This window comes from Electrona antarctica, assembly GCF_951216825.1.
Source record: "Electrona antarctica genome assembly, chromosome: 9".
In the NCBI taxonomy this organism is placed as follows: Eukaryota; Metazoa; Chordata; class Actinopteri; order Myctophiformes; family Myctophidae; genus Electrona; species Electrona antarctica.
This window is the reverse complement of record NC_136790.1, coordinates 23,899,547-23,927,042: the sequence shown is the minus strand read 5'-3', so window position 1 is coordinate 23,927,042 and position 27,496 is coordinate 23,899,547. Positions and strand designations below refer to the sequence as shown.

At 45.7% G+C, this 27,496-nt stretch overlaps 1 protein-coding gene across 1 annotated transcript in view; it reads left to right on the top strand.

The window, feature by feature from the left end:
• The first annotated feature begins 24,183 nt into the window (after positions 1 to 24,183).
• Positions 24,184 to 27,496, top strand: part of nav1b (neuron navigator 1b) — a 71,110-nt gene continuing 67,797 nt past the window's right edge. The window contains exon 1 of the mRNA XM_079510440.1: positions 24,184 to 25,070. Coding sequence (XP_079366566.1) covers positions 24,332 to 25,070 — 739 coding nt within the window. The 5' untranslated portion in view covers positions 24,184 to 24,331. The remainder of the gene's footprint in view (positions 25,071 to 27,496) is intronic.

The following is a 27,496-nucleotide window of genomic DNA, read 5'->3' as shown; positions in this document are numbered from 1 at the left end:
CATGACCACATCACACTGACCTTTAAGGCATGACACTTTCTATTGTACTTTGACCCACTGCTAAGGTTGTATTATATAGAAATTTCACGAAATACCTTTCGTTTATGGGTAGGTTTCCTTCAAAACCTAGCTGCAGAACATTATTTTATGTACTCCCAGGACAGAAAATTCTAGAATTTTCGCTGTCCTGGGCTCTAAGGGTGACGTAGGAAGCCACGCCTATCCCGTATAGATACCTGCGTGGCTACGTCAGCCCTCATTCAACTTTTCTTCTGCTAAGCTGCGAGAACGAACTTTAACATTCCAGTGTGTGCAGGGTAATATATCTCGCAAACTCGGCCGAGAGATTAATTCTTTAGGACCGTGAGATCTCTGGCACACTCTCGAAGCAAACAGAAGGATACTTCTCGAGAAAAAAAGCCGAACTTCGACACAAGTGAGTTCTAGGCAACTTGTTGCTACGCTAGCTTGTCGAAAAAAACAGCTCGCGCCTCTTTTTCTCTCTCGCTAAAGCTAGCGTTTGTTAGCTTAAAGCTATCGATAGTTAGCTTAGCGCTACTAGGCAGATACGCCTGTGGTCTACTATTACACGCCACGAGGAAGATAAACCTGTGGCTGTTAAGCACTCGGACTCCTCTCTCTACAAGCAACCATGTCGTTGACGAGGGAGACCCAGCCCGGGGAAAGACGCCATCGAGGACAGCCGGTGCCCGCCGACTGTCAAGAAGGCCCCAAACAAAAGACGTGCTCCACCTGGGGATGCGGGAACACGATGTCGGGCAAAGACGGGCATGACGAGTGCATGTATTGTCTCGGCCTCACCCACACCCGTGAGTCCATGGAGGAAATCGGTCCCGTTTGCCTCCATTGTGAGAAAATGGACGACGACGTCCTAAACAACAGGCTCGGACGTGTCCAAAGGTATTATGACAACTTTGCCGCCCACGGACTCCGAGAGAGGAGCCCCACTCCTCCCCCGCGACGAGCTCGCATACAAGTCCCGCCAAAGGGGCTTTGGCCCCGCGTCACCACCGGAGAGGGACAACGAGCTACCCCGAGACAGAGGCTCGACTACTCGGGCAACAGAGCCCCAACCGGAGCCTCTTCTTCAAGAGCAGCACCTGCCGGCGCTAGCCGAGACAGGTACGCTACTTCAGCCTCTGCAACCAGGGCTCACGAGGCCACTGATTACGAGGCTCATGGCGCGAGGCCAAGGGATACCTTCGCACCGCGCCGCTCTTCCCCAGCTCCACGTGCTCGACAACACGTCGTGCAGGCCACCATTGAGTGCCCGCCCAGACATACAGCTAGACGCAGACAGCCTGCCGTTGCACCCAGCTATATGGTGGACCGCCTGGACCTTTCCCCAGACCGCGCAATGTCTCCCGGTGGGGAGCATTGGACTACCAGGGAGGAAGGGGAGCTTCGTGATGACGAGCTCCCTTCCTTCCAGGAGCAACTCCAGGACTACCACGTCCTGGACGAGGCCTACGCGGACGAGCGAGATGGCCATGATGACCTCTCCCCCGGGGACTACGTCAGCACCACTCGTCGCCCCTTCGACGACCTGGATGCCATGGACATACAGGAGCACCAGCAAGCCAGGGCTCCTGTCCCCCCGCCTCCTGTACCCCCCATGGATGACTCCAATATTTACGAGATATACAGGAAGGCTAGTGCACGTTGTAACCACACATGGCCTAAGTCAACTGTCAAGGTACTACCATGGGAAGGCAGGACTGATGAGTCCGCCCCCCCCCCTGCACCTAGAAGACAGAAGCTCCCTATGGCACAGGGCTTCGAGGAGGCCATGATGCACGCCTGGGACGAACCCCTCCTGAAGGTGGATTTTCCCAAGGCCAGCGCCAAGGGGCCCAACGACATACCAGATAAACAAACCCTCGCCATAGACTTCATGCCAGCTATGGACAAGGCTATAGCGGCCTACCTGGCCAACCCTGCAGCTCCTAGAGTGGATCACCACGTAAAGGAACCGCAGCTCCTGTCCAGCAGCGTGAGGGAAGCCTCAAAACTGAACAAGTGGCAGTATGCACACATGTCCTTCGTGGCGAAGGCCCTCAATGCAGGAGCACTTCTCCAGGGTTCCATGAAGAGCCTCCTCATTGAGATGGGACAGAAGTCCATTAAAGTCCAGCTAGCGGAACTGCCAGAAGACCTGGCCGAGTTACGCCGCCTGAATCACGAGATGGCCACCCTCCAGAGGGACTCCACTCTCCACAACGCCAAGGCAATGGCATGTTCCATCCTCCAGGAGAGATGGCGTTGGGTCGATCAGACCAGCGCCATCTCCCTGGAGACAAAGAAAGAGTTTGTGGCTGGAAATATCCACCCAGACAGTATGTTTAAGGACGCTCTGGCCAAGATGTCAGAGACCATCCAACAGCTCGAGTCCTCCACCAAGACGATGAAGGCGCTCGAACCGCTGGCCAACCAGGCCGCCCCGGTAGGCCGCCCCAAGGCTAAGAAGGCACCCTGGAAGGCCAAGACCGATGACAAACCCAGGTCCCAGGACCGGAGCGGAGATAGACAGCGACAGCCTGCAGGCCGAGGCAGAGCAGACCGCCGCACCTCTCCGCCGCCCTACAAGGCCAGGAGCGCTCCCAGAGGCCGAGGCCAGGGGAAGCGCAAATGACCTGCCCGGGCCGGGTCATCTTCCCCACCACACTCAGAGTTCAAGGCCAGAGGTGGGGATCACAGATCTCACCTCAGAGCCTGCGCTGAAGCGCTTAAGGGGGCCTGTACACAGTGCTGTGAGCACCGTTGTACAGACCCCGAAAATTGTTATGTGCAATTCACATGTGTATGTTTTTCCACATTGTTCAATAAAGAAAACAAAAAAACAAAAAACACAAAAAACAATAAAACCAACTCTGAAGGGCATAGGCCCAGTGGGAAAGATAACCCACGGTCACAGGCCAAAAACTCCACGCCAATTTTTTCCAAACTCAATACCGAAAAAATTCACTAGAGGGAGACATTTCACACAAAGTAAGTCTTCCCCTAGGCAGGCCATGCACCACGCTGACAAGCGCAGGGAACCCTTTGTCACGTCATCTGTCACAATGGCGGATATCCGGGGCTTCCCCGTGGATAATCCGTACAATTCAGACAGGATACAGGCTACAGTTCGCCTCGAAACCGCCCACTTCCAGGAAAATTATTTTCTCAGAAGCGAGCGGGCAAAAGGCCGCCATTCTGCAAGAGGAAATCAATTCTTTAATGCAGAAAGGCGCCATCACAGAGGTGGCCCTCGACCAATCAATGAACGGTTTTTACTCCCGCTATTTCTTGGTAAAGAAAAAGGGGGGCGGACTCCGTCCCATTCTAGACCTGAGGGCATTGAATCGTCACTTAAAAAAGCTGCGATTCAAAATGCTTACTCCACCAGTCCTCCTACGCCTAATTCGCGAAGGGGACTGGTTTACGTCAATAGACCTGCAAGACGCATATTTCCACATTCCGATTTACCCGCCGCACAGAAAATTTCTGCGCTTCGGGTTCAGAGGAAAAGTGTACGAGTACACAGTCCTTCCCTTCGGAATGTCACTGAGTCCCAGAGTCTTCATAAAGTGCACCGCGGCAGCTATCGCTCCGCTCCGACAGCAAGGGATCCGTCTCGCTACATACGTAGACGACTGGATCCTACTTGCAGACTCTCCACGAGAAGCACTGTCGCACACACATCGTGTGCTCAGCCACCTCGACTCGCTTGGGTTTATAATAAACCACGAGAAGAGCATGCTTATGCCAACACAGTCAATAGACTTTATAGGCATAACACTGAACTCAATCTCTTACACGGCCCGCCTGAGCCAAGAGAGAATAGACGCAACACTGCAGTGCGTGGCGTCATTCAAAAGGGGACGCTCGATTCCTTTTCATGCATGCCTCCGGATGGCGGGGTTAATGGCCTCTGCGGTCTATTTAATCCGCCTAGCAAGGCTACATATGAGACCTTTCCAACGATGGATAGGCTCTCTACATGTACCAATGCACCGTCGGCACCAGAAGGTAACAGTAACATCACAATGCATACTAGCCCTTCAATGGTGGTCAGACAGGAAAACCCTCTCAGAGGGCGTCCCCATGGGAAAGCCTCTGATCAGGAAAGTCATCACTACAGACGCCAGCATGACAGGCTGGGGAGCCACGATGGAAGGACTCACAGCCAGAGGTTTATGGTTGGGGCCACTACGTGCCCTTCACATAAATTACTTAGAGCTCATGGCAGTCTTCCTCGCCCTGAAACACTTCGAGCAGCGCATCCTGGGTTGCCATGTCCTAGTCAGGACAGACAACACCACGGCCATGTGCTACATCAACAGACAAGGTGGACTCAGGTCCCCTCGTCTTCATCAACTGGCTCAGAAACTGATCCTGTGGTGCAACACACGCGTCCTCTCAATAGTAGCGTGTCACGTCCCAGGTCTTCTGAACACAGGGGCAGACCTGCTGTCCAGAGGACCTCTCCGCTACTCAGACTGGTCACTACACCCTCATGCAGTGGCCCAGGTCTGGAGCAGGTTTGGGAAATCCAAGGTGGATCTCTTTGCCACAGAGGAGAACACGAAGTGTCCCCTCTTCTTCGCAATCAGGGGACCATCAACGTTGGGGCTAGACGCTCTGTCACACCAATGGCCCAAAACCCTTCTCTACGCCTTTCCCCCGCTATCCCTCATCAGCCCCACTCTGGACAGAGTGAGGACTCAGGGTCTGAAGGTGCTCCTAATAGCCCCGTCGTGGGGGGTCTGGAGGTCGGAAATAACCCCTCTCCTCTACGACCAGCCGTGGAGAATTCCCCTTCGAGCGGATCTCCTCTCTCAAGCGAGGGGGGAGATCTTCCACCCTCACCCCCAGGACCTAGACCTATGGGTCTGGCCCGTCAAAGGGTGATGTTGACTGCCGTGGGTCTACCTCCGAACGTAATCGAAACGATTCAGAAAGGCAGAGCCCAGTCAACAAGGGACCGTTACGACACAGCCTGGCGCGTCTTCGAGCATTGGTGCTCACGAAGACCAGACCAAACAGTCCCCTACCAGGCCTCAGTGATCGACGTCCTGTCATTCCTGCAGGAGCTCCTAGACAGCGGCCTAGGCCTCTCCTCAGTCAAGGTCCATTTGGCGGCAATCTCTGCCTGCCACCCAGGCTTTGATAACCAGACGGTGTGGAAGCACCCGCTGGTAAAACAATTCATGAAGGGTGTACGCAGGGAACATAGGACATGCAGATCCCTCGTTCCCTCGTGGGATTTGTCCCTGGTTCTAAAGGCTCTGGCTACAGCACCCTTTGAACCACTACAAACCGTGAGCCTCAAGCTCCTAACCCTGAAGGTGGCTCTCCTGATCGCACTCACGACAGCAAAAAGGGTCAGCGACCTACATGCGCTCTCGATCTCTCCAGACTGCATGAGGTTCGATGAGGGGTCGACCAAGGTCACCCTAAAGGCAAACCCCGCCTTCATTCCCAAAAATGCTCTCTCAGTGTGTGTGCCAGTGAACCTACAGGCTTTCCATCCCCCGCCGTTCTCCTCTGACGAAGACAGCAGGCTTAATTGCCTCTGCCCAGTCAGAGCTTTACGCATATACGCGGATAGACTGGCTCCCTTCAGACAAGGAAGCCAACTCTTTGTGTCCTGGGGTGCCAGGACCAAAGGAAAGCCCGTCACGAAGGTCACTATCTCTAACTGGATAGTGGAAGCCATCCGTCTGGCCTACACTAGCCAAGGCGTGGATTCCCCTCAAGCCCTGAGGGCCCACTCCACAAGAGGTGTGGCAGCTTCCTGGGCACTCTACAAGGGTGTCTCCATTCAGGAAGTCTGCACAGCAGCAAGCTGGTCTACACCCTCGACTTTCGCCACATACTATAACCTAGATGTGGCAGCGCCTTCGCTAGCGCACGCGGTCTTGGGGGCCGCTGCTCAGTAAAGCATCAGGGCAGCATAGCGCTGCCTCCTGCTCTCCACAAGGACTAGGTTCTGGACCCAAAAGGGTCCGAGCCCCTCCCAAAAGGTTTACCTGGGACCCACTGGAAGTTCAGGTCACGGGAGTTCATAAAGTCCCATAAACGAAAGGTATTTCGTGAAATTTCTATATAATACAACGTTAAAGGTTACTTTAGTAACCACGGTTGTATATATAAATTGAACGAAATACCTTTCGTGGAACGCCCTTCTGTTCTCTAAAGCAGAAGAAAAGTTCCGAATGAGGGCTGACGTAGCCACGCAGGTATCTATACGGGATAGGCGTGGCTTCCTACGTCACCCTTAGAGCCCAGGACAGCGAAAATTCTAGAATTTTCTGTCCTGGGAGTACATAAAATAATGTTCTGCAGCTAGGTTTTGAAGGAAACCTACCCATAAACGAAAGGTATTTCGTTCAATTTATATATACAACCGTGGTTACTAAAGTAACCTTTAACGTTACCTGGCAACAGATTAGGACCAGATTTACAGTAATCACATCAAATGGTAACTGCAATCAAAGGTTTTCAAAGGTGTCTGTAATCAAATTACAGACACCTTTGAAAAGGAAATGGATGGATCATTAAGAAGCATGTTTTATTGGGAAGGGATACTTAGAATGTGACACTAAAGACACATAAAACGTGTCTGTCAGAGATAATATGGAAATCCATGCCCCACCCAGTTATTATGTCTGTGTCCCTTTTATGCCCATATATGGAGTTCTTTGTCAGGCATGCCCACATATGGAGTCGATGCAGATGTCAGAACAGGCCAGCTCCATATCATCCGGATCCCGGGCAGAGGCTCTTGTGCTGGTTCTGGACAACCAGCCTATCCGACGGACTCGACACCAGGCACTGCACTCCCTGTGGGGGTGTGGAACGCGTGTGTCGAATTTGAATTTGCTTCGCGAGTTACATGGATTACAGACCTACGTACACACATATGTAGTACACACAGAGACTTGATGGTTGGTGCATTTACATATATAGACTAGAACATTTGGGGGGTGATCAGGTGTGATCAATTGGCTAATAAAGGGCGAGGGCGCGCACCATTGTGATGTCAGAACATCATTGTGATGTCAGAACATCATTGTGATGTCAGAACGTCATTGTGATGTCAGAACAGGCCAACTCCATATACTGTATGTACGGTAGATCTTGGGCCCTGTCCGGAGCCTGGGGAGAGGCTTTTGTGCTGGTTCTGGACAACTGGCGATCCGACAGACTTGACACCGAGCACTGCACTCCCTGTGGTGGTTTGGAACGCGTGTGTCGAATTTGAAGTCAGTGGGGTGAACGGTTCTCGGGTTAGTGGATTACAGACATACACACGTATACACACAGACTTGGTGCATTTACTAAAGTCATTTCAGTCATTTGTTTTGTAATATGAGTACTAGTAATAGGCTACTGTGATAATTAATTTAAATGATAATTTACACATTTTGGACTGAGGCCGATTCTGAAAACGCTTCTAAATCCTGACCTAAGTTTTCTGAAAAACTTAAAATATTTATATAGCAGCATCAAAATGTTTACATTTTTGAATACTGTGTATACTGTGGGCAAAATAAGCTTTGGCTTCAGCCCATACCTTTTCGTTTCATGATCGAAACAAATAAATAGGTCTGGGACGTGCCACTGGATTTTGTTACTGATGAAAGTAAAGTGAAGTAAAGTAATATGTAATATGTATGCACCCTGAACATTTTGCCTGTGGATTAAAATAGCCCTTTTGTACGTCACAGTAAACCAACTGAAATAACAAAAGGTCTAGTTACAGCTTGTGGCAAATGTACAGACATTTTGACAAAGGTTTTCTCTTGTACCGTAATTGTCATGTGTTTCTCTCTGTTGATAGCCAGTGTTGTTGCTTTTGGGCCATTTTAATGAGAGGAATTATTGCAACATTCTTCTTCTAATACTGTTGCAGATCCATTTTCATCAAAGCTTATTTCTTCACATTCTTCTCAATAGCTAAATCAACTGAAAGAGCTGAATGTTAAAACTGCAGATAGATAAGACAGAAACCAATTTAGATGAGCAATTTTTGTTCTTTACTAGGGGATTTTCAGCCATTTCCCCTAGTAGTAGGAATTTGCAGTATGTAATCAGTAATCAGTGATGTCTCTCTCTCTCTCTCTCTCTCTCTCTCTCTCTCTCTCTGCTAGAGGCAATGAAACAACAAAGTACAGCTTTTTGAGCTGTCACAGTAAATGGATATAAGGCCTGAACGGGTGTCTCCTAACATTCTGCCTTGAGCTAAGTTTAAGAAGAGTCATTGTTTATGTCTGCCATGCAGTAGCCCACATTTGTGTATGTGTGTGTGTGTGTGTGTGTGTGTGTGTGTGTGTGTGTGTGTGTGTGGGGGGGGGGGGGGGGGGGGGGGGTATTTGTCTGTGCAATGCTTTGTCTTACTGTTGATCTTCAGTGTGTTTTGCCAATGTACATGCATATATTGTGGCTAGCCAAACCCTACCTGTATTTGCAATTTGGCACCCCAGACGCCTTGATAAAAATCCTCTCTAGCTAGGGCACAGTAAATGACAGATAAGATCAGGAATCTAGGACTAAATATAAAGAAATGGATCAAGGCTGTAATAAATCCAGACAATATAATAGTAATTGAGAAAACCAACATAGCCTAGATGTATCTCACTGTGTTGTTAGACAAGGCGTAAATGGAGCATGGGATGAGATTATATCAGTGCTACACAGGAATTGAATCAAATAGTTCAGTGGTTCATGAGTGAGGGGAGGACAGAGGAGGAGATCAGCCGGAGAATCAGGGCAGCAGGGGCGGTATTGGCAAGGTATATTTCAAGGATTCCAATAACTTTGAGAGTGTACAACTTGAACCAAATGTCTGGACCATATATAAACAGAGTTACTGTATACAAATTCCATTTGTATACAGTAACTCTGTTACAGACCTGTAATGGTCCATTTGGAACTCCACTTTGAGAAACACATCAAATGCAAGGCAAAAATTCACTCAGTGTTGTAGGATATTCACTCATGTTCTAGGATATATTCAGGCAACCATCAGTCATCACCACCCAAAAAGGACTTTAATTACTACTGTATACTGTAGCATTTTGGACATTCATTCATCAAAGACAAACGAATATATTTGCAACGCATGGTACAGTATTGCTGCTCAGTTGTAGACGTTATATGAATTTGGAGATTACAAGGAGTACGTTTGAGTAAACTGATCCACGGCAGGCATGTTGTCAGTCACCATAAGTAACTTTAGTTTAGCCCTCTGGCTGATTATAAGCTTGTAGGAGAGAGGACAGTTAGTCTTGCTAGCAGGTTTGGAATGGATGGAACAGTTGAAAGGATGGCATGTTGAAAGGGATTGAAAGTCACACTCACTGGCCCCAGGGGACAACTTGGCATGATGTCATCATCAGAGAAAGATCAAAATCACTAATCCTGACGAGAGAATGTGAGTGGGCTCTTGAGCTTTTGTACTCACTTTTTGCACTTTTCTTTAAGCATAAGTGTGTGTGTGTGCGTGCGTGCGTGCGTGCGTGCGTGCGTGCGTGCGTGCGTGCGTGCGTGCGTGCGCATGTGTCTGTGTACAGTATGCTGAGTGTGCATGTGTATTATTTTTTGAGAATGATTATGAAAACGGTCATGAAAGAAAAGGGATAGCGAAAGGGTGTGTGTGTGTGTGAGAGAGAGAGAGAGAGAGAGAGAGAGAGAGAGAGAGAGAGACATAGACAGAGAGAGAGAGGGAGCGAGAGAGAGAGAGAGAGAGAGAGACAGAGAGAGAGAGAGACAGAGAGACAGAGAGAGAGAGAGACAGAGAGACAAAGACAGCGAGAGTGGGGGGAACGGAACAGATTTATTTGGAATCTGTCTTTATTCGGCTCTCTCTTTGGCATGTTTCCATCCAGCATCTGCTGACTCTCACGCTCTTACAGACAGCATGTGGGACTTAAATTGTATTACTGTAAGCTGCATTGTACAGTTTAGACCATCTCATATAGCTGGTTTGGGCTGGTCTGTACTGTTAGCATACATTACAGACCAAATACTGTTGTCTGACTCGTTAGTCCTGTGTTTTTTCTCATCCTGAAGATGCAGTCATTCAGGTAGGAGAATGTGTTCCTGTTGAGTGTGTGTGTGTGTGTGTGTGTGTGTGTGTGTGTGTGTGTGTGTGTGTGTGTGTGTGTGTGTGTCTGTGTGTGTGTGTGTGTGTGTGTGTGTGTGTGTTTGTTTGTACTACGGATTGTGATGATTTGATTGGCTGATGTATGATGCACCCATCACTTCACAAAAGTGTGATTTTTGATCTATAGTACTATATTTTACTTATTTCATACATGACCTTGGCATTCTATTTGTGGAGGCATTAAACAATTGTATGCTAAACTGTGCCTCAGTTTATGCTTTTTTCGGACAGTTGAGATTATACTTCTGTTTGCAATTATGCATTTGTGTGCTTGCACGTAGCTGGATTAATGCGTCCGTGGTAGAGAGATTGACAGAGGGAAGAAAACATTTCAATGCAGATGAAAGCAGTCAGAGCGACAAGGAGAGAGAAAATAGCCAATCTACAACGCACTGCGGAAATGATTCATTGTGAGCTTGTAAATCAGCAATTTTCAGAGCACAAATCTGACAATAGGCACTAGGCAGGGGGGTATAAAGACGGAGATGTTGTCAGAGATAGAAATGTAAGGCAGACAGAGAGGTGCTTGTGTGCTGAGTCTGCAGCAGCTGCTCATTGCAAACCTCACTCACTGCATGTACTTACATGTCAGGTGGTCCTGGCATGTTAAGCATCAACAGTCAACTTACAGTACTGTATGTGGGCAGACTGGGCACAGGACATCTGGGGCAGATGTTTTTCAGGGGGTCACTGGGTTTGTGGGTTAAGGGTAATAAAGAAAGAACACAAGGTTTGTTACTTTGTACAATATACATTTCAGAGGCAAAACATGGTGTTCAGAGACATATACAAAATTATGAAGATGTCATAATGATTGTGGTATTTATTCTTGGCATTAGAAATAGTGGCAAACAAAACAAACAATAAAACGTGTCCACAAAGAAAAAACTACAGTAGCTCAGAACATGACTGCAGTTAACTGGGGGGTTGTATTAGGTGAAAACAGACAATCCCCTCCACTACACTGGAGGAGGAGTGGTTTCTGTGTGGACGGCCATGGGGCCAGCCGGTGCTGGCACGGCCTGAAAGGACCCGTGGTCCTGCTGCGTGTGGCAAACGGTGTCAGTCTGCCACCGGCTTTCACAGCATGCTTCACACCGAATGTTAAGGACACAGAACCAGGAATACATTAGGCAGAACGGTTGGATCATATGGTGTGTTTTAAGACGCTGTGTGATGGGTTCTCGTTGCAGACAGGCTTAAACCGTTAGATGCAGTTAGTGGAGAAGAAAAATGATAGCTTGACCTCTTTATTATTCATGGTGACAGTCGATTTGTCCATGAATGTTTAATTAAAATATGGAAGACATTTGTGTGGTCCCTTAATTCCTTTTGCGAAATTGGTCATTGTTCCAGTTCTGAGCATGTGATTATTTTTTATTTTTTATTTTCATCATGTGAATATGTGGAACTGTGGATGGATGTTATTTGGCCCGCGGCAGGCACTCTTAATAAGGATGACAGTGTTGGTCCATCTGGCTTTCAAAAACATACAATATCTCAGAAAACTACTGGTATGGCTGGATTTGCATGGAATTTACTGATTGTGTTCATGTTCCCTCGAGGATTAACCCTGAACATTTGAGTGACCCCATGACCATTTCTGTAGTGCCACCCTTGGGCCATAATTTAAAAGTTGCACGCTATATCTCGTAATCTAAAAATCGTCTGATTTTATGACTTTACGGCCTTTCCGCTAGTGCAGTGCTACTCAACCCGCGTCTTGTGGCAAGTGACAACTTTAGCATGAGTGTGATTTTGTTTTCTTTCACTGTCTGCACCCCATGTGATTCTCCTCTCCAATTTCCAATTTCAGACACTCTTCTGCTGATCATCGCTGACCATGAGTGGAGGCGTGAACATCAAGACAATGTCTCAGACCCAGACCAGCACAGGGGTCAGTTCAAGTCTACCACTGCCCCGAAGCATGATGCAACTCGCCAAGATGGACCCCAAGCAGAAACACAGCGGCCTCCCCAATCCCACGGCACAGCTTCAACACGGATCCAGATTGAGGCCTGCTTTTTCTTCATCATCTGTTTCGTCAGTTCCCAGCGAGCTCCTGAGAGGCGCGGCATTGAAGAACCACCTGTTGCAGCAGAGGACAGGGCTCTGCACTTCCAGAACCCCTGCCACACTGGAGAGGGCTAATGGGACGTGTTCGGCGTACAGCAGCCCTCAGGTGACCAAGAGAGAAGTCCCGCGTTCCAAGGACACACTGGACCTCCGCAGTGGCACGCTGGCCCAACCGGCCTTCCAAGACGTCCAGGTGAGGAGAAACGGTAACAAGAACTGGACCTTTGGGAAATATCGTCAAAGGAGCGTGGACAACGCTGATGAGGAGGATGCCATGTCATCAGTTGATGCTCTGTTAAGCCATAACAGGGGGAAAGTCCCACATAGTAAAAGCGGAAATGGCAACGTGATACCTGGGCTTCCTTCAACTGGACTCGGAACTGTCCACAAACAGAGTGTAAATGTCTTCGACCAGGGAATGGGGACTTGTAATCCTCCGTATCTGAATGCACCGCACAGAGGGAGTGAGCCAGGCAGAGTGAACATGGCCACTGTTGCTCCATTCAGGTTCAGGTGAGGGCAGTGTTTCTCATTTTTAAGATAGACTAAGATAATGTGCTTCGGGCATATTACATTTAGAATTTAAAACTTATTCAAGGACATCTTTTGGTTTTCAAATATCACATCTTTGCTAAACACATTCACACATCCACATACAGTATAAAAACAATACATACATTTAAAAACATACATTTGAAAAAGGAAAAGTAGGCTACATTAAACTTTATAGTCCATATACCTAATAATAATAATAATAACTAGAAAAAGTGCCCATCTGGGCACAGGTCTCCACCAGGAGGATAGGACTGTGTGAGATGTTTGGCAAAATGTTTAGGAGTAATATAAACATGTTTTTTTGTTTATTTGTTTTTTGCAACAATTTTCTTCATTTTGTTGAGGAAATGCAGAGCCAGATCACTCATAGCATCGTTCCAAAAATGTGTTTTGCAAAAATCAACCTGTTGGTGGCGCTATAACAGGCCAATGTGAAAAGGGTGGGATATATTCCTCAGCCTAGTAAGAAAATGTGTGAAAGATTTCACATAAATTGCATGCTGCGTTCATGATTTGAGGCTTTTGTTCAAAACGGGGCAATCTTGCAAACTGTGAAAGCCAATTATAGCCAATTAGGATGGAATATGAAATATCGGACAGATCCAACTTGAGCACATTACCATAGAGATACTGTGTAACGATTTGTGAGATTTTTGGACAGAATCTGGAGGAGTAATATCAAAAAATGTGTTTTACAAAAGTCGGCCTCCTGGTGGCGCTATAAAAGGCAGATGCGGAAAATGCAGGTCAAAGGTTTGTCCTTGGCCTCTAGGGAGTGTGTATGCAACGTTTCACGCAGATCGGTGCAGTTTTAGGTAAAAATGTGAAAAGCTGCCTCATGGTGGCGCTATAACAGGCCGTTCTGGAAAATGTGGGGCAGAGGTTCATCGTTGGCATCCAGGGAGTGTGTGTGCAAAGTTTGGCATCGACCGGGTTAACGGTGCCGGAGATTAGCTGGTAACGGACGGACGGAAGGACACACACACGGACACACACACGGACGGAGTGCAAAACATACTCTCTCCCCATGCCTTCGGCCTGGTGGAGACAATAACAACAAATATTTTCCCAGGTGTTTCTTTATTAGCTTTTTGAATGGTGATTTCTGTGTCAGGTTGGTCATTTGCAGTGGGAAAGAATTCCACCTTTTCATTTCTCTGCATGCACTTCAATTCATTTGTGTTTGCCTTGGGAAGTGAAAACCAGCCTTGTGTTGCCTGTCTGGTGGCATATATGAGTCTAAATTGTGTTTCAGCTGACTGTAAATCAGTGGTTCCCAAACGTTTTCATGTCAAGGACCCCCAAATTGACACTAATTAGCCCATTTGAAAAGATGTGCCAGTGCTTCTCCCATTTAATTTCAAGGTTTGACATGCATTAGTCTACGGACCCCCATTTAATGGCCTTTCTATCTCTTGGATCCCCAATTTATACTGTAAAATCAAGGTTAATTTAACTCCGAGAGTGCACAAATGGAACCATTTGTACACTCTCTGAGTTACAGACCCATAAGGGTCCATTTGTGTTATGACTCGAGTGTGGTAACGTTTGACTGGCTAACTCTAAACACTGCGGACCTAAGTCTGGCTGTCTAACTTTACCAACCGTATACTGGAGACAAACTGGCGCCGAGCTGCAGACAGGGCTGGCTCTTGTAGCCTCATCAGCTGATTGCAGACGACGCTCAGGTGGGGAGGTTGTAACTGGGAGACAGGTGTGTTGAGAGGTGCTGCTTTGCGTCCCGCTGAAGGGCACAGAGCACCCACAGCACACAGATGTAAAGTCGATGAGGGGGGCGAGACGTATAACACATTTGGTTCCATTTGGCTGGGGACCCCCTGGAACTCCCTCAAGGACCCCCTAGGGGTCCCCGGACCCCAGTTTGGGAACCACTGCTGTAAAGGATGGGGTTTTGTGCTTTCCATAGCAGGTTCCAGGTTCAGGAGGACACCGCCCCCGATGATCTGAGTGACTGTTCCTCCGACTCCATGGAAGTGTGCTGCGATGACCTGGGTGAGTGAGAAGAGAACAATTAACACCTACTGTGTGATGTTGGAGAAACTCAATAATGAAACAATGTTAAATGTTTAAAAATGACTATGCATTACAAAATTCAATTACTTTGGGTTTTGCTATTTAATTTGTCTAAATGATGCACTTCGTAAACTAAGTATTCGTTATAACCAGCGTCACCAGAACCCCAGCGTCCCTTGTGAAAATATTTACGGCTCACAATGTGCTGGGACTTGGTGTAGAGGGGAAAATGAGGAGATCAAGTATAGATCCCTGTGGGACACTGGACACCAAATGATATGGTTTAACGGAGCTCACAGCGTGTCACTTCGTTCCGCCACTGCTGCGCTGCGAGCAGTGGCTATTTTTGAGCATTTTTGAGCATTTTTGAAAAATCTTGAAAGTGAAGAGAACTATATTTATTTAGATGGCATTTGTAGAATCGGCCTCAGGTCTTAATGGGTTACTGTAAGTCAGTGATTGAAAAGTTGAAAAGTATTCTGTGCTGTGAATATCTTATGTTAGAGGACTTTTTTTTTGAATGAAAATCCTAAACAAAGTTTGGTTTAGAGTTTTCCACGTGTTATTTCACATCCTCTGTGTCACGGGAGCTTTAACACTGGACTCCCTCTGGGCTCCATCTAGAGGGGCAGTAGTTCACACGGTTGCTGCTGCCAACTCACAACAAGAGTGTAATTTCACAACACCTGTTTAGTACATCAGGACTTTCACCAGCAATTTTTCAATGGTACAACAGTATATATATATTCCACGAATCCACGGCTGCTGTAATATTTATTCATGCACATGTGGGAGGTCACGTCTTTTTGGCAGGCAAACACTACTCCCAAGCCTCAAGACTCTGTCAAGAGCACTGTCAACACAACCCGGTTTGTTATACCGAACAATACAGGTGACAAATGAAAAGAAAAAACGTTGTAAATGAATGAATATAATATACATAACATAACAAATGAAAATGCTTCCATACAGGTGTGTGTACTACTGCATGATACATTTAAGAAATGAACATCCTACACTATTCTCTGTGTGGCATGTATAAATATGCTGAGCAGAGCCTGTTTAAATCAATTTTGGATCAAGATGGCAAGAGAAAACAAAAGAAAAAGGCACTAAGGGCAGTATTATGAGTGTCTTAAGTACCAGGTCTTATTATTTAACTTAAGAAGACCTGGAGGCATGATCAATGCCATTTGGCTATTATGAGTGGCCAAACAGCATTGACCACGCCTCCAGGTCTTAAGTTAAGTAATAAGACCTGGTACTTAAGACACGCATAATACTGCCCCTAAGTGTCTGCGAAAGGAACAGTCAGAGACATTTGCATTTCAGTCTATGGGAAGATGGAAATTATCTTATAAACCATACTGCCCACATTATTCTGAGTGAACACCTTCATCCTGTGATAAGACATCTATCCTGATAAGAGTGGTCTTACAAGTGCATTGATACAGTGCCTTTATCCAAAGCGCTTTACATTGTCTAGAGAGGATGAAGATGATGTTAAAGATCCCTAGGCACTTTAGATCTTTAACATCATGCCCTCAAGTGTTTTGCAAAATCACATTCGGCCCATTCACACACCGTCGGTGGAGGCATCCATTCACACACCGTCGGTGGAGGCATCCATTCACACACCGTCGGTGGAGGCATCCATTCAAGGCACCAACCTGTTAAGTGTCTTACTCAATATCACTAAAGTCAGGAGGTGCCGGGGATCAAATTGGGAACCTTATTCAACTTTAGTTGTATTTGTGTTCATGAAGCAACACCATCACTTCGTGCATGTCTGTGATTGGTTTGTTCTTCTGGCCCAAACGTGGCAGGATGTGTATCCCACCAACTGCTCTGCAATTATAAACAAACAAATTAAGTACAGTACAGTACAGTACAGTACAGTACAGTACAGTACAGTACAGTACAGTAGTTGGCGTTCTAACATTATTAATTACATTTTATATTCACCCTCTGCTCATTTTTATAATTTTTTGAGTGTTTGGATCGCCGCCTTTACTTCATCTTTCCTAAACCTTCCGGAGATTAAAATAAATCATGTGAATCATGCTAAGGCCTTCTCAGTCACCAGATTTCCGATACTAAACACCTATGGCAGAGGTGTATACAATATACTGTAAACACAGTAGGCCTACACATATATTTGCATCTTCAGTATGCATTTGTGATGACATTTCTGTCAACTGTTTCTTAGAACACCAAATGATTTATTATGTCAACATTTTCTGCTGGGTAGTTTGCATAGTTTGCATACACACACATGCAGAACTCGTTTGAAATGTCGATGAACTTGAATCTCAAGCATCTTGCCAATGGGTGGACTTACCACATCGGAGTGATGCCTTTGTTCTATTCACAATGTTTACATTATAGAAGTCAATGTCAAACGCATTAAGTAAAAGCCTGCCAGCTTACCATGGCACCCTAGTAGTCAGGCATGTCAATATTTAATTTAGGCTATCTTTAAATGGGCGAGTACATTCAATACGACTTCTGTATCTCAGCCAATTAACCCAATAGACATAATTATCCACTTACAGTAAATCCTATATTTTGTTGACCGAAATACCCAGGGGTCTGTACTTCGCCCGCTCCTTTGTGATGCGTTGCCTTGCCTATTATGGCATGCCCAGAATAGGGATGCTGCTAGGATTTAGGCTATGTGGTTGAATTGGGTCATTCAACGCAATACTATGGGCTTTTACAGTGCCTCTAATCAGTGTATAGATTTTTGCATTCATAAACCAAGTTAATCAGAATCAGTCCTTGCTGTAACTTCTATATAAAAAGTATTGTTAATTTCAATAACTGTATCTATCATTATTTAATGTGTGTGAAGAGTAACAAAAGAAAATCATGTTAACGCACCCCTCACCAACCTTAATCCGGTCGTCTTAACGCACCCCTCACCAACCTTATGTCTAACCAATGACTAGTCTAAACTAAGTATGCACCCCGTTTTTCACATTCCACAACTCAAACACTTTTCTTTACAGTTACAAATGCGTGAAATTAGCAAATTCATACACATTTTTTTCATGAGCTGCAAACGACTGGAACTGAATTAAAATTCAACTTTATTTACCAGGGGCAGGTAAAGGTAAACAAAAATAAAAAATATCTAGGCTAATGATACAAATAAAATCATTAATATAACACTGACACTGGGCTCACTTCCTTCCTGGACTACAATTCCCATAATGCTTTAGTGCACTGCTCCTCCTTGTGGATAGGGGGAGGGCTGTCTTACTGAGACAACATGTAGTCCAGGAGGTAAGTGCATAGATATTAAAAGAAATAGATGCCTCATTAGCCGCTGCTGTTCGTTGGAGCCATGTGTGTTGAAGGAGGGGCGGAACAATTTACACTGGGGGAGGAAGTACGCCGGAAGCGTGAAAGGCACGTTACGTCACGCTGTCACTCAAGTGATTACTGGCCAATCACAGCATATCTTTACCGGGACTTCAGACCCGACATGCGCTCTGTGATGCACACTCATGCTTCCGCGGTGCTTCGCAAGGAATCTCGGGAATGGTTTGCCCTCCCTTGAGCACATACGCTCCAGAGCCGGAAAGGGCGTCTGTATACCTTTATATGTCTATTAGTAAGTGAGCCCACACTGCTAAAATCTAAAATATCTAAAACCACATGATATTACACACCAGGAAAGTGTCCTAAATCTTCTAAACGTCATTAACATATATTATTTTGTGTCCCTTTAACATTCTAAAAGTTTGAGGTTATTTGTATTTACTGGGTGCCTGGCTGCCTGAGAAACACATGACATAGACAAGTAATATACGTATACAGTACATTATAAGACATATCAAAGGGACATGACTTGATATTCTGAACTTTGAGTTAGTTAATTGTATTTACTGGGTGTCATCCAGTGGCGTGCACAGACATTTTGAGGGGCAGGTGCTCAAGTGAAAATAGGGCACCTTGTGCTGCGAGTGTGGAACCGCCGGCTGCCTTAATAGTGTGTGAGATTTATAGAGTTTGGAACATAAATAATATATTGGATGCTTTTAAACCAGAATTGATCGATGGTCCACATACTGTACACTGTTCAAAACTAAAATTAAATTAACAAACGGTACAAAAATACAAACTCTCAAAAGGGCACGTTGCTGGTGCTCTAGCACCACCTAGTGTCTATCTGTGCACGCCCCTGGTGTCATCATACTGGAGTGAGAAAGAAATTTCACTAGGCCTACTGATCATTGAACAAATAAAACTAGTTGATTCTTTTTTTTTTAATGTTTTTTTTTTTGTGGCTTTCGCCTTTTTATTTTATTTTTTATGGAGGGACAGACAGTAGGCTGACAGGAAATGGGGAGAGAGATGGGGGGGGAAGACATGCAGTAAAGGCCGTCGGGATCGGGAGTCGAACCCGTGGCACACTGCCAGACTGGATTGCCAGCCAAGGTGCCTGGACCACTGAGCCATGGCCCAGGCCAACTAGTTGATTCTTGATCAATATCAGCAAACAATAACATAATCAACATATGCTAGCTCTATAACAAATCCATAATAGCCAATAATCCAAATAGGGTTAGATTATCCAAATGGCTAAGTACATAGTTAACCTCTAAGTGGGTTCTTAATTATCTTCATGACTGCGAGGGGCTTGAGCCGGCCTCAGGGAGATCTGTGCGTGGCGACTGAGTGGTCATCAGATCAGGGTGGACAGATGCAGGACAGAGAGACTGATTGGTTTCACTTGAGGATCAGCTTTCAACTTGGCCTCAAAGGACAGACATGAGAGATGTGGAGAAGAAAATAAACGTTCTTTTGAGGCCATAAAACATTTGAGATGTGTCAGTGCATCTGGCTTCAACTACAACTGACTCATATGGTGAAATATCTGCCATTTAGCAATGAAATTATGGCCAGTTCCATGACATCATCTGCAGCTTCAAAGGGTCTGGGGAAAAGTCGCTAATAATCTGTGGTGTAATATCTTACTTTGGAAAGTCAAAGACTTTAAACAACCATACCGAAATCAATATTTTCGTACATACTGTAAGATAGACCATTTTGACCACTTTATTTTTAGATTTCATATACTAAATATAATTGTAGGCCTACTACTACTTGTGTTGTTGTTGTGAATGTGAATGGGAGAATGTAACACACATTTGTAAAGAGATTTTGAAAAAGGTATTACTGTAATTGTGGACCTTTACCAGTTGAGTCTCGTACAGGTATGCCTTCACTGTATGATGAGCGATGACCAAGTGCCAAATAAAATGACGAAGAAAATGGTATGCAGTAATTATACCGTAAATCATAGTTTAAGGTCTAAATAGGTCCTTCAATTTAAAGCACCGTTCCAACATTAGCACAAGACAATGACTTAATCACCTTGGCTCTAAACAAGAACAAGATGCACTTTCCTACAGTTCTCTGGCACATTTAATTCAATGGGAATAGACACAAATAAAAAAGACAAAACACATTACCATTCCGTCTTTTATAATATCCCGGATCCTCTGGCTATTCGCGTAACCACATTCCATCCAGCACCATGATTTCATTATAGATGTGAAGACTTTTTAGAAGCTTGATACACTATTAATCTTCTTTACACATATTTGACACCAGGTATGAACACATGCACGTGTCCTTATACTGTGACCAACTATATCAGGGGTTCTCACCCCGTGGGTCGCCAAATTATTTTGGGGGGTCCCCAAATCATAAAAAAAAACGGAATAGCTGGAAAATGGAAAATAAGAGTTTACATAGTACACATAGTACATGCATAAACTTTCCTTAATGATTCCTTGATGATCTGGTTTCAGTATTCATTTATGATAATGATTCTATTATTAAGGTTATTTTTGCAGTCAGTTTGTATTGGTGGTGGGGAGGGGGACAATGCGGGGGTCGCGAGACATGGCCAAAGCATTTCCGGGGGTCCCCAGCCAAAAACGTTGAGAACCCCTGAACTATATGGCCGTGTGTGCACACACACACACGCACGCACGCGTGCACACACACACACACTTTTATATTGCTTTTTTATTCCCAGTTTAAGGGGAGAGAACATTTTGGAAGTGTTTGTGGTGGTCTTTTATTCATTGCATCATCATTATCATCATGATCACAGTTCCAGCGTTGCAGTTGAGCAGCCCCATAACGATTACACACATTGTCCAGGGAAATTTACAAGACACAGCTGTGTGTAACTGGCTGTCCCTTCATGCAGCTGTGTGTGCGCGCGTGCACACATACACACACAGAATAAACATAGCCAGTTGGATGGCCAGTCGGAGAGTGAGAATCAGACCCAGATGTGAATGAAACCAAAGGCAGGATAGTCCTCCACCCTTCTTCTCTCCTGAGGAAGGGTGGCCCACACCTCATTCACTAGCACAGGGTTTGGATGCGTTCAGTGCAGTAAGGACACGGATCTGCCTCATGGGCACAATGACTGATGAAGCCAGGCACTTCTGATAGGAACCAGATTTCTGAGGCTGAAAAACAAGAACTCCTGGAGATGTTCCTTTCCCCTCTGACTCAGCCTGTTTGCATGATTACAGAGATGTTTGCATAAAATCATGTTGCATTTCTTCCCCTTGTTCGATCCTCTGGTTTCCTACATTTATATCTTATAGACTTTTTTTTGTAATGTTTTCTTTTGCGGCTTTCGCCTTTATTTTATATTTCTTATAGAGGGACAGACAGTAGGCTGACAGGAAATGGGGAGAGAGATGGGGGGGGTGACATGCAGTAAAGGCCGTCGGGATCGGGAGTCGAACCCGCGGCTCGGGCTACCGGCCAAGGTGCCTGGACCGCTGAGCCACGGCCCAGGCCTCTTATAGACTTTTTATAGATGACTCGCAACATACAAAAAACTACAGAAAGGCTTGATTGTTGTTGTTGTTGTTGATTGTTTCAATACTCCCAGTACTAGTACATAAAACAAGGTTAAGAGCTATGAAGATGGGTTGAAGGATGTTTTTTGTTAACAACACTACTACAGAAAGTCATTTAGTCAGAGGATTATGGGAGTCAGGACACCATCAATGGTGTCAGCAGGGAGGCATGAGTCCTTGTGATAAGGGGGATAAGCTGCAGCTTTGTTTCTGGCATACATCAAACACTTTCAATACCAGGTGCCTTGAGACCCATATGAGACTGTTAGAGTTTCTATTCATATCGGCTGAGTACGGAGCATCTAGCTTCTAGCATTATCAGTGACAGTGTTGTGTACAAATGTAACCACATGGACATTTGTATACACTCTCAGAGTTACGGATAAATTAATTCATGGTCTTGTTCACTTACATTGTGATAAGGGAAATTTACAGTCTACTTAGTTGCTGAAAACACAAAGAAGGAAATATAAGAGAATATAAAATGACCAAATATAATCATTAATCCACTTAACTATATTATAAACATTGCAGAGCATTATTGATTGACAGAAGGAAAACATCCCCAGTCTGTTTTGTGAGCTGGATGTGGTGTAACAGATGTCATGCAGGTGATGAGAGAGATTGGTTTCCAAGGCTGCCTGCATGTTGCTCCAAAGCATCACAGAATACTCCTGAGAGATGTGTATATGTGTGCCCCGTGCATGCATGGGTGTGCGCCGTGTGTGTTTGTGTGTAGGTGCTCTCAAAGGGCACCTACGGATGGCTGCAATTCGAAACTGGCCCCCGTAAAATCTGAATCCCCCCCCCGCCCCCCCCCTTCTTTCCCCTCACTGTATATATTTCTTTTCCCTTTTTACCTCCTTTTTGATGAATTCCTGTTCTGTCTATAGAAGTGTCTATTTGTACGTCTCTAAATGTTTTGATGATTTGAACATGGTGGACCCTGTTGGAAACAAGTGTAATGCTTAATTGGGTCGTCCACTCACAGTTAACAGCCTTTGTATTGAGTTTGTGCTTGAAATGTACTGTAATTCTGCAAACTGTTAATAAATTCTTCAATCAATCAATCAATGTGTAGACTGACTATCACAAAAGCTAATGCTCTCAGGGCGTGTCTTAAAAAGGACATTTCATTGTCAGAAATAACATTTCAGTATGATATTGTTTTTATGCCTGTGTGTCTGTGTGTGCCTCTTCAGCCTCTCTCTGTCTGAGCTGTAGATATAATTATTCTGAAGCATGGTTTTGGGTGTGTCGCCTTTAACATAGTCTCTTGTCTGCCCTACTGAAGTCACCCATTTGGCTGACACACTTTTATTGCTGAGGTTTTTGTCTCCATGACTCGTTTGGCGACAGCTATTTAATGGTGTACATTTTTTCCCCAGGTGAAGTTTGTGTAATAAAACCATACGATCCTCTCCCTTTTATCAGTGCAACAGGATAAAATAGATTATCAACACTGTTGCGATATTATGAAAAGGAGGCGGATAAAGCAGGCTACTACACTGCTGATTGTGATTCTAGTCAGAGATACATCTGGAATCACCCATATCATATGTGGCATGCAGTTGTTGCTTTGTGTAAGATTAACCACTTTCACCCTGGCATCCCAATTACACATTTGTTTGAAAATACCACATCTACAAGCACACAACGTGTTGCATTGCAACATGTTGTGAGCTCGTAGATTGCCTGTTTTCCAAGTATAATGTAGTGATCAGAAGGCAGAACCCCCATACAGTCATGTGCATGGAGCATAATTACATTACAATAATCCAAATGTGCATTACTGCTCACAACATTTCAGTACCACTAACGTCAAACCATGCATCATTTTGAATGTAATGAGCATGCATGCATTGCAAGGAGAGAGGGTGGGGTTGAGGGGTTGTGGGGAGACGGAGAACAAAGGAATCAGGGGCGACCGTGTGGAAATGTGATGTGTGAGAAAGGTGATCGCTTCCCGGGTTTAAGTGCATGGTGCACATTTATTGTTTGTCATCGCGGGATTCGCACCGTTGCAATTCACACGGTCTGCAGAGACACCGCGAAGCATCTTTAAATGCAAGGAGGAGGGAGGGCGGGTTGGTGGGAGGAGGGATGGAGCGCAGGAGGGAGGTAGGAGATGGAGGGAGAAGCAGCAGAAAGCTAGCAGGGAGGGAGGGAGGGAGGGAGGAGAAGGAGGGACCATTGTTGCGTGTGCCGCTGCTGTCATTTCTGCTGCTGCGCGGTTCAGCGGCAGGCAGGAGAAGGAGGAGGAGGAGGAGGAGGAGAGGGTGTGCTGCTCTAAGGGAGGAGTGTGGAAAAAACGGAGGAAGGGAGAAACGACAGGACAGGGGAAGGGAAGGAGAGAAAGGGAGCGCCGGGGCAGCACCGCAACAGCTGCAGCTGCAGCAGCCTGTCAGGAGGGAGCAGGGGGATCGCAGGAAAGCAGGAATCTGTCCTCAGGATTGCCATTGTTGCATTTTCTATTTTTCTATTTTATTTTTCATTCTATTGATAAGGAACAAAAGGGGGGGTCTGTGTGAGGAATCCTCACCCCCACCCTCCTGTTGATGCTTTTTCTAAATGGTCTCATGCAGGAGGCATGCTTCATGGGAGTAGCGTGAAAGGCAGAAAGAGAGATCTGAAGATGGAGCGGACCGATAGCACGAAGACGTACAGCCAAGCTGACGGAAAAGCAGTTGGTGTGGCGGCCAAGAGGGCCAAGCCCCCGGTACCCCAGGGCGTACAGCGCGCTGGAGAGCTGAAGGTCTACCGGGCAGGTAGCTCCGAGGGCCGACTGCCGGTGCCCTCCAACCTCCGCAAACAGAGGTCTATGACTAACCTGGCCGTTCTCACCGACACAGAGAAGAAGATGCACCTCTACGAACCCAAGTGGTGCGACGATATGGCCAAACCCGGAGTGGGTCAGCCAAAGGTGGGCAAGCCCAAGATGGCAGGAGGAGGGGGCGCGGGAGGAGGCGGCGCCCCGCTCTCTCGCAACCTCTCCAAGTCGGAACATTCCCTGTTCCAGGGCAAATCCAAGCCCTTCAGCCCGTTGGCCGCCCCCTCTGCCCTGAACAAGCAGAGCCGCATCCCTCGGGGGCCCTACGCTGAGGTGAAGCCGCTGAGCAAGGCACCTGAGGACGGGAAGTCTGACGACGAGATCCTCTCCAGCAAGGCCAAGGCCGGCGCTAAGAAGCAGACTGCCGGAGCTGGAGGGGAGTCGGGGTCCAAGAGCCAGGGGGAGGACGGGGGAGATAAGGCCTTCCTGAAGGTGGACCCAGAGCTGGTGGTCACCGTGCTGGGAGACCTGGAACAGCTGCTCTTCAGCCAGATGCTGGGTGAGTACAGCAGGGCAGAGCCTATGCAGAACCTCTACCAGCCTCTAACCCTTGCGCCTGGCCGTCATGTGCCAAAGTTGAACGCAATCTTTCTACTCTTTTCAAAGTCAGCGTAAACCCCCCCCATACTCCCTATACCGCCATCCGCTTACTATTCCCACCACTAACACCTGCCTGCTGCTGCAGCCCCTCACGTTTCCCTGAATGGAGATCAGGTGGTTTGCCTGTATGAATTCCCCACCACTCCTCATCTGCCTGCAAAGCATGTTCTTAGAAGCTGCTTTTTTGATTCCTTCAATGCTGAATCAGTACAGCATTTCCATATGTTTCCGCAGTATGGTTTGTTGACAAGGATGATCGTTGCTCATAGCTTTCTTTTGCTAAGGTGTGTGTGGCATGATGGCATCAATTGTGTGCAGTACGCTTGCTTCCTATACAATAACGCTGCTGTTCGATTGCATGAAGGGAAACAAAAGGAAACCCTGGGGGTTCATACTGGCACACAGATCGTCTTTCTGATCAATGTCATTTCTGCCATTTGCTGTAGCGAGTGGCCGTGACCTCGATGGTACATGCAGGGATATCCATGCATCGTTCCAAAATACTGGAGGGCGGAAATTAACCAAGGCATATTGAATTTATTTTAGGCACATGTCAGACACATATTTAGCCTCCTCCCAGCCCCATTCATCCATAGCCATTGACAGATGGTATCCACACGATCAGCAATAAGAGAGAAAAAAAGCCAAGAAAACAGCTTTCTGTCCAAAAGTGTATTTAACCACATGAACCCTATTTATAGCCTATTTCCAGCCAGATCTACAAGCTCACAGAGCATTGTGTTGAAATGCATTGTGAGCTTGTACTGTACTATTTTCATTGAAGTGATATGTTGTGGAGGGAAAAATACAATGAAAAATATAGGGTTTAAGTGTGTTCATTTAACTCGGAAGGTGTACAAAGATATATTCTGAGCTATAAATGGATAAATGAACACAGAGGACTTTACTGTGTATAAGTAAAATAAGTTATATCGACTAATCATGGTGGTGGTGTGATTGGGATGTGATGATAATGATGAAGACAATGAAGGTTCTACTACACAAAGAGCTCTGACTGTCTATATTACAATGTGGTCAGTGCATGTCATTATCACACTTTCAATTTCATTATTTTTATTTGTATTTGTTTGGACTAAGGCAGATAAATCAAATACGTTGCGCACAGGTCACAAGTTACTGCAATTGCTTTGTATTGGCTGTATTACACTGGCCATTTGAAATCCAATTTCTCCACAATTGTTTTCCCAGGAAGCTTGTTTCGTGGTCATTTTCCCCCTACAGTATAGTGAAAAGAAGTGGTCTATTTCTGGTAAACCATAAAGACACATGTTATTATAGTTATAGTATAATGTTATATAGTGAGACTGAGAGCGGGGAGAGGCTAAACCCGAGTGGAATAGTATGAGAGTGGCGACACTAGCGTTGACTCCCATTGTAATAATGGAATGCGGAAGTGCTCATTCTATCTCAATTACATACTTCCAATGTTTGGAACTATAGCCCATAGGAACCCGCTTTGCGGCGAGATCAAAACGTGTCGCCACTCTCTTACTATTCCACTCGGGGCTAAACTAACAAGCACTCAAACAACAATACTCTAGACTCCTGACTACACTGCCTGAAACAAGGAAGTCCAATCTCAGGCTTTGGGCCTTTTTTGAGGCCTGATTCATGGTACCCGTTGTGAGCTTGTAGATCTACTATTTCTGGCAAGTATAAGTTAAACATACACTACACTGTTGTGTGCGTCTGATAATGTGTTATTTGCTAAGGCAGATGTATGCTCTGTTTCTTAATACTAGTGTCAGCAACACATGGCCCTTCACTTCATCCTAATGAAAACATTAACGGTGATCTAATCTGTTATTCATGCCTCATTAGTTTATATCACTCACGTCACGTTAGTCACACTTACAGCTAGACATTGACATGGGACATGCAACATGCATGTCACTGCATTCAGTGCATTATACTTGATTAAATGATTATGACTTTTCAGTAGAACCACAGTCAAAGTTGCTGAGAGCTCAGCGAAAATACAGTACCACACCCATGACTGTGTTAACGCAATTTTAATAAAAAATGTCAAGAGTCGGCAAAAAGTAATGTATGCTTCTCTTGTGGAATGCATTGATTTCCATTGAGTTTTCCCTCAAAACAATTGCTGACATTGTTTCACCAAAAAGGGAATGCCACTTAAAATATCTGCTTGATGAATTATTCATCATCGTTTGAGATGATAACACCCCACAGACCTTTGAGTGAAGCGCTTTTTTATTTAGTTTTTAGTTTTTTTAATTATGCCTTTATTGATAGTACAGTAGGTAGACAGGAAATGGGGAGGGAGAGATGGGGAGTGACATT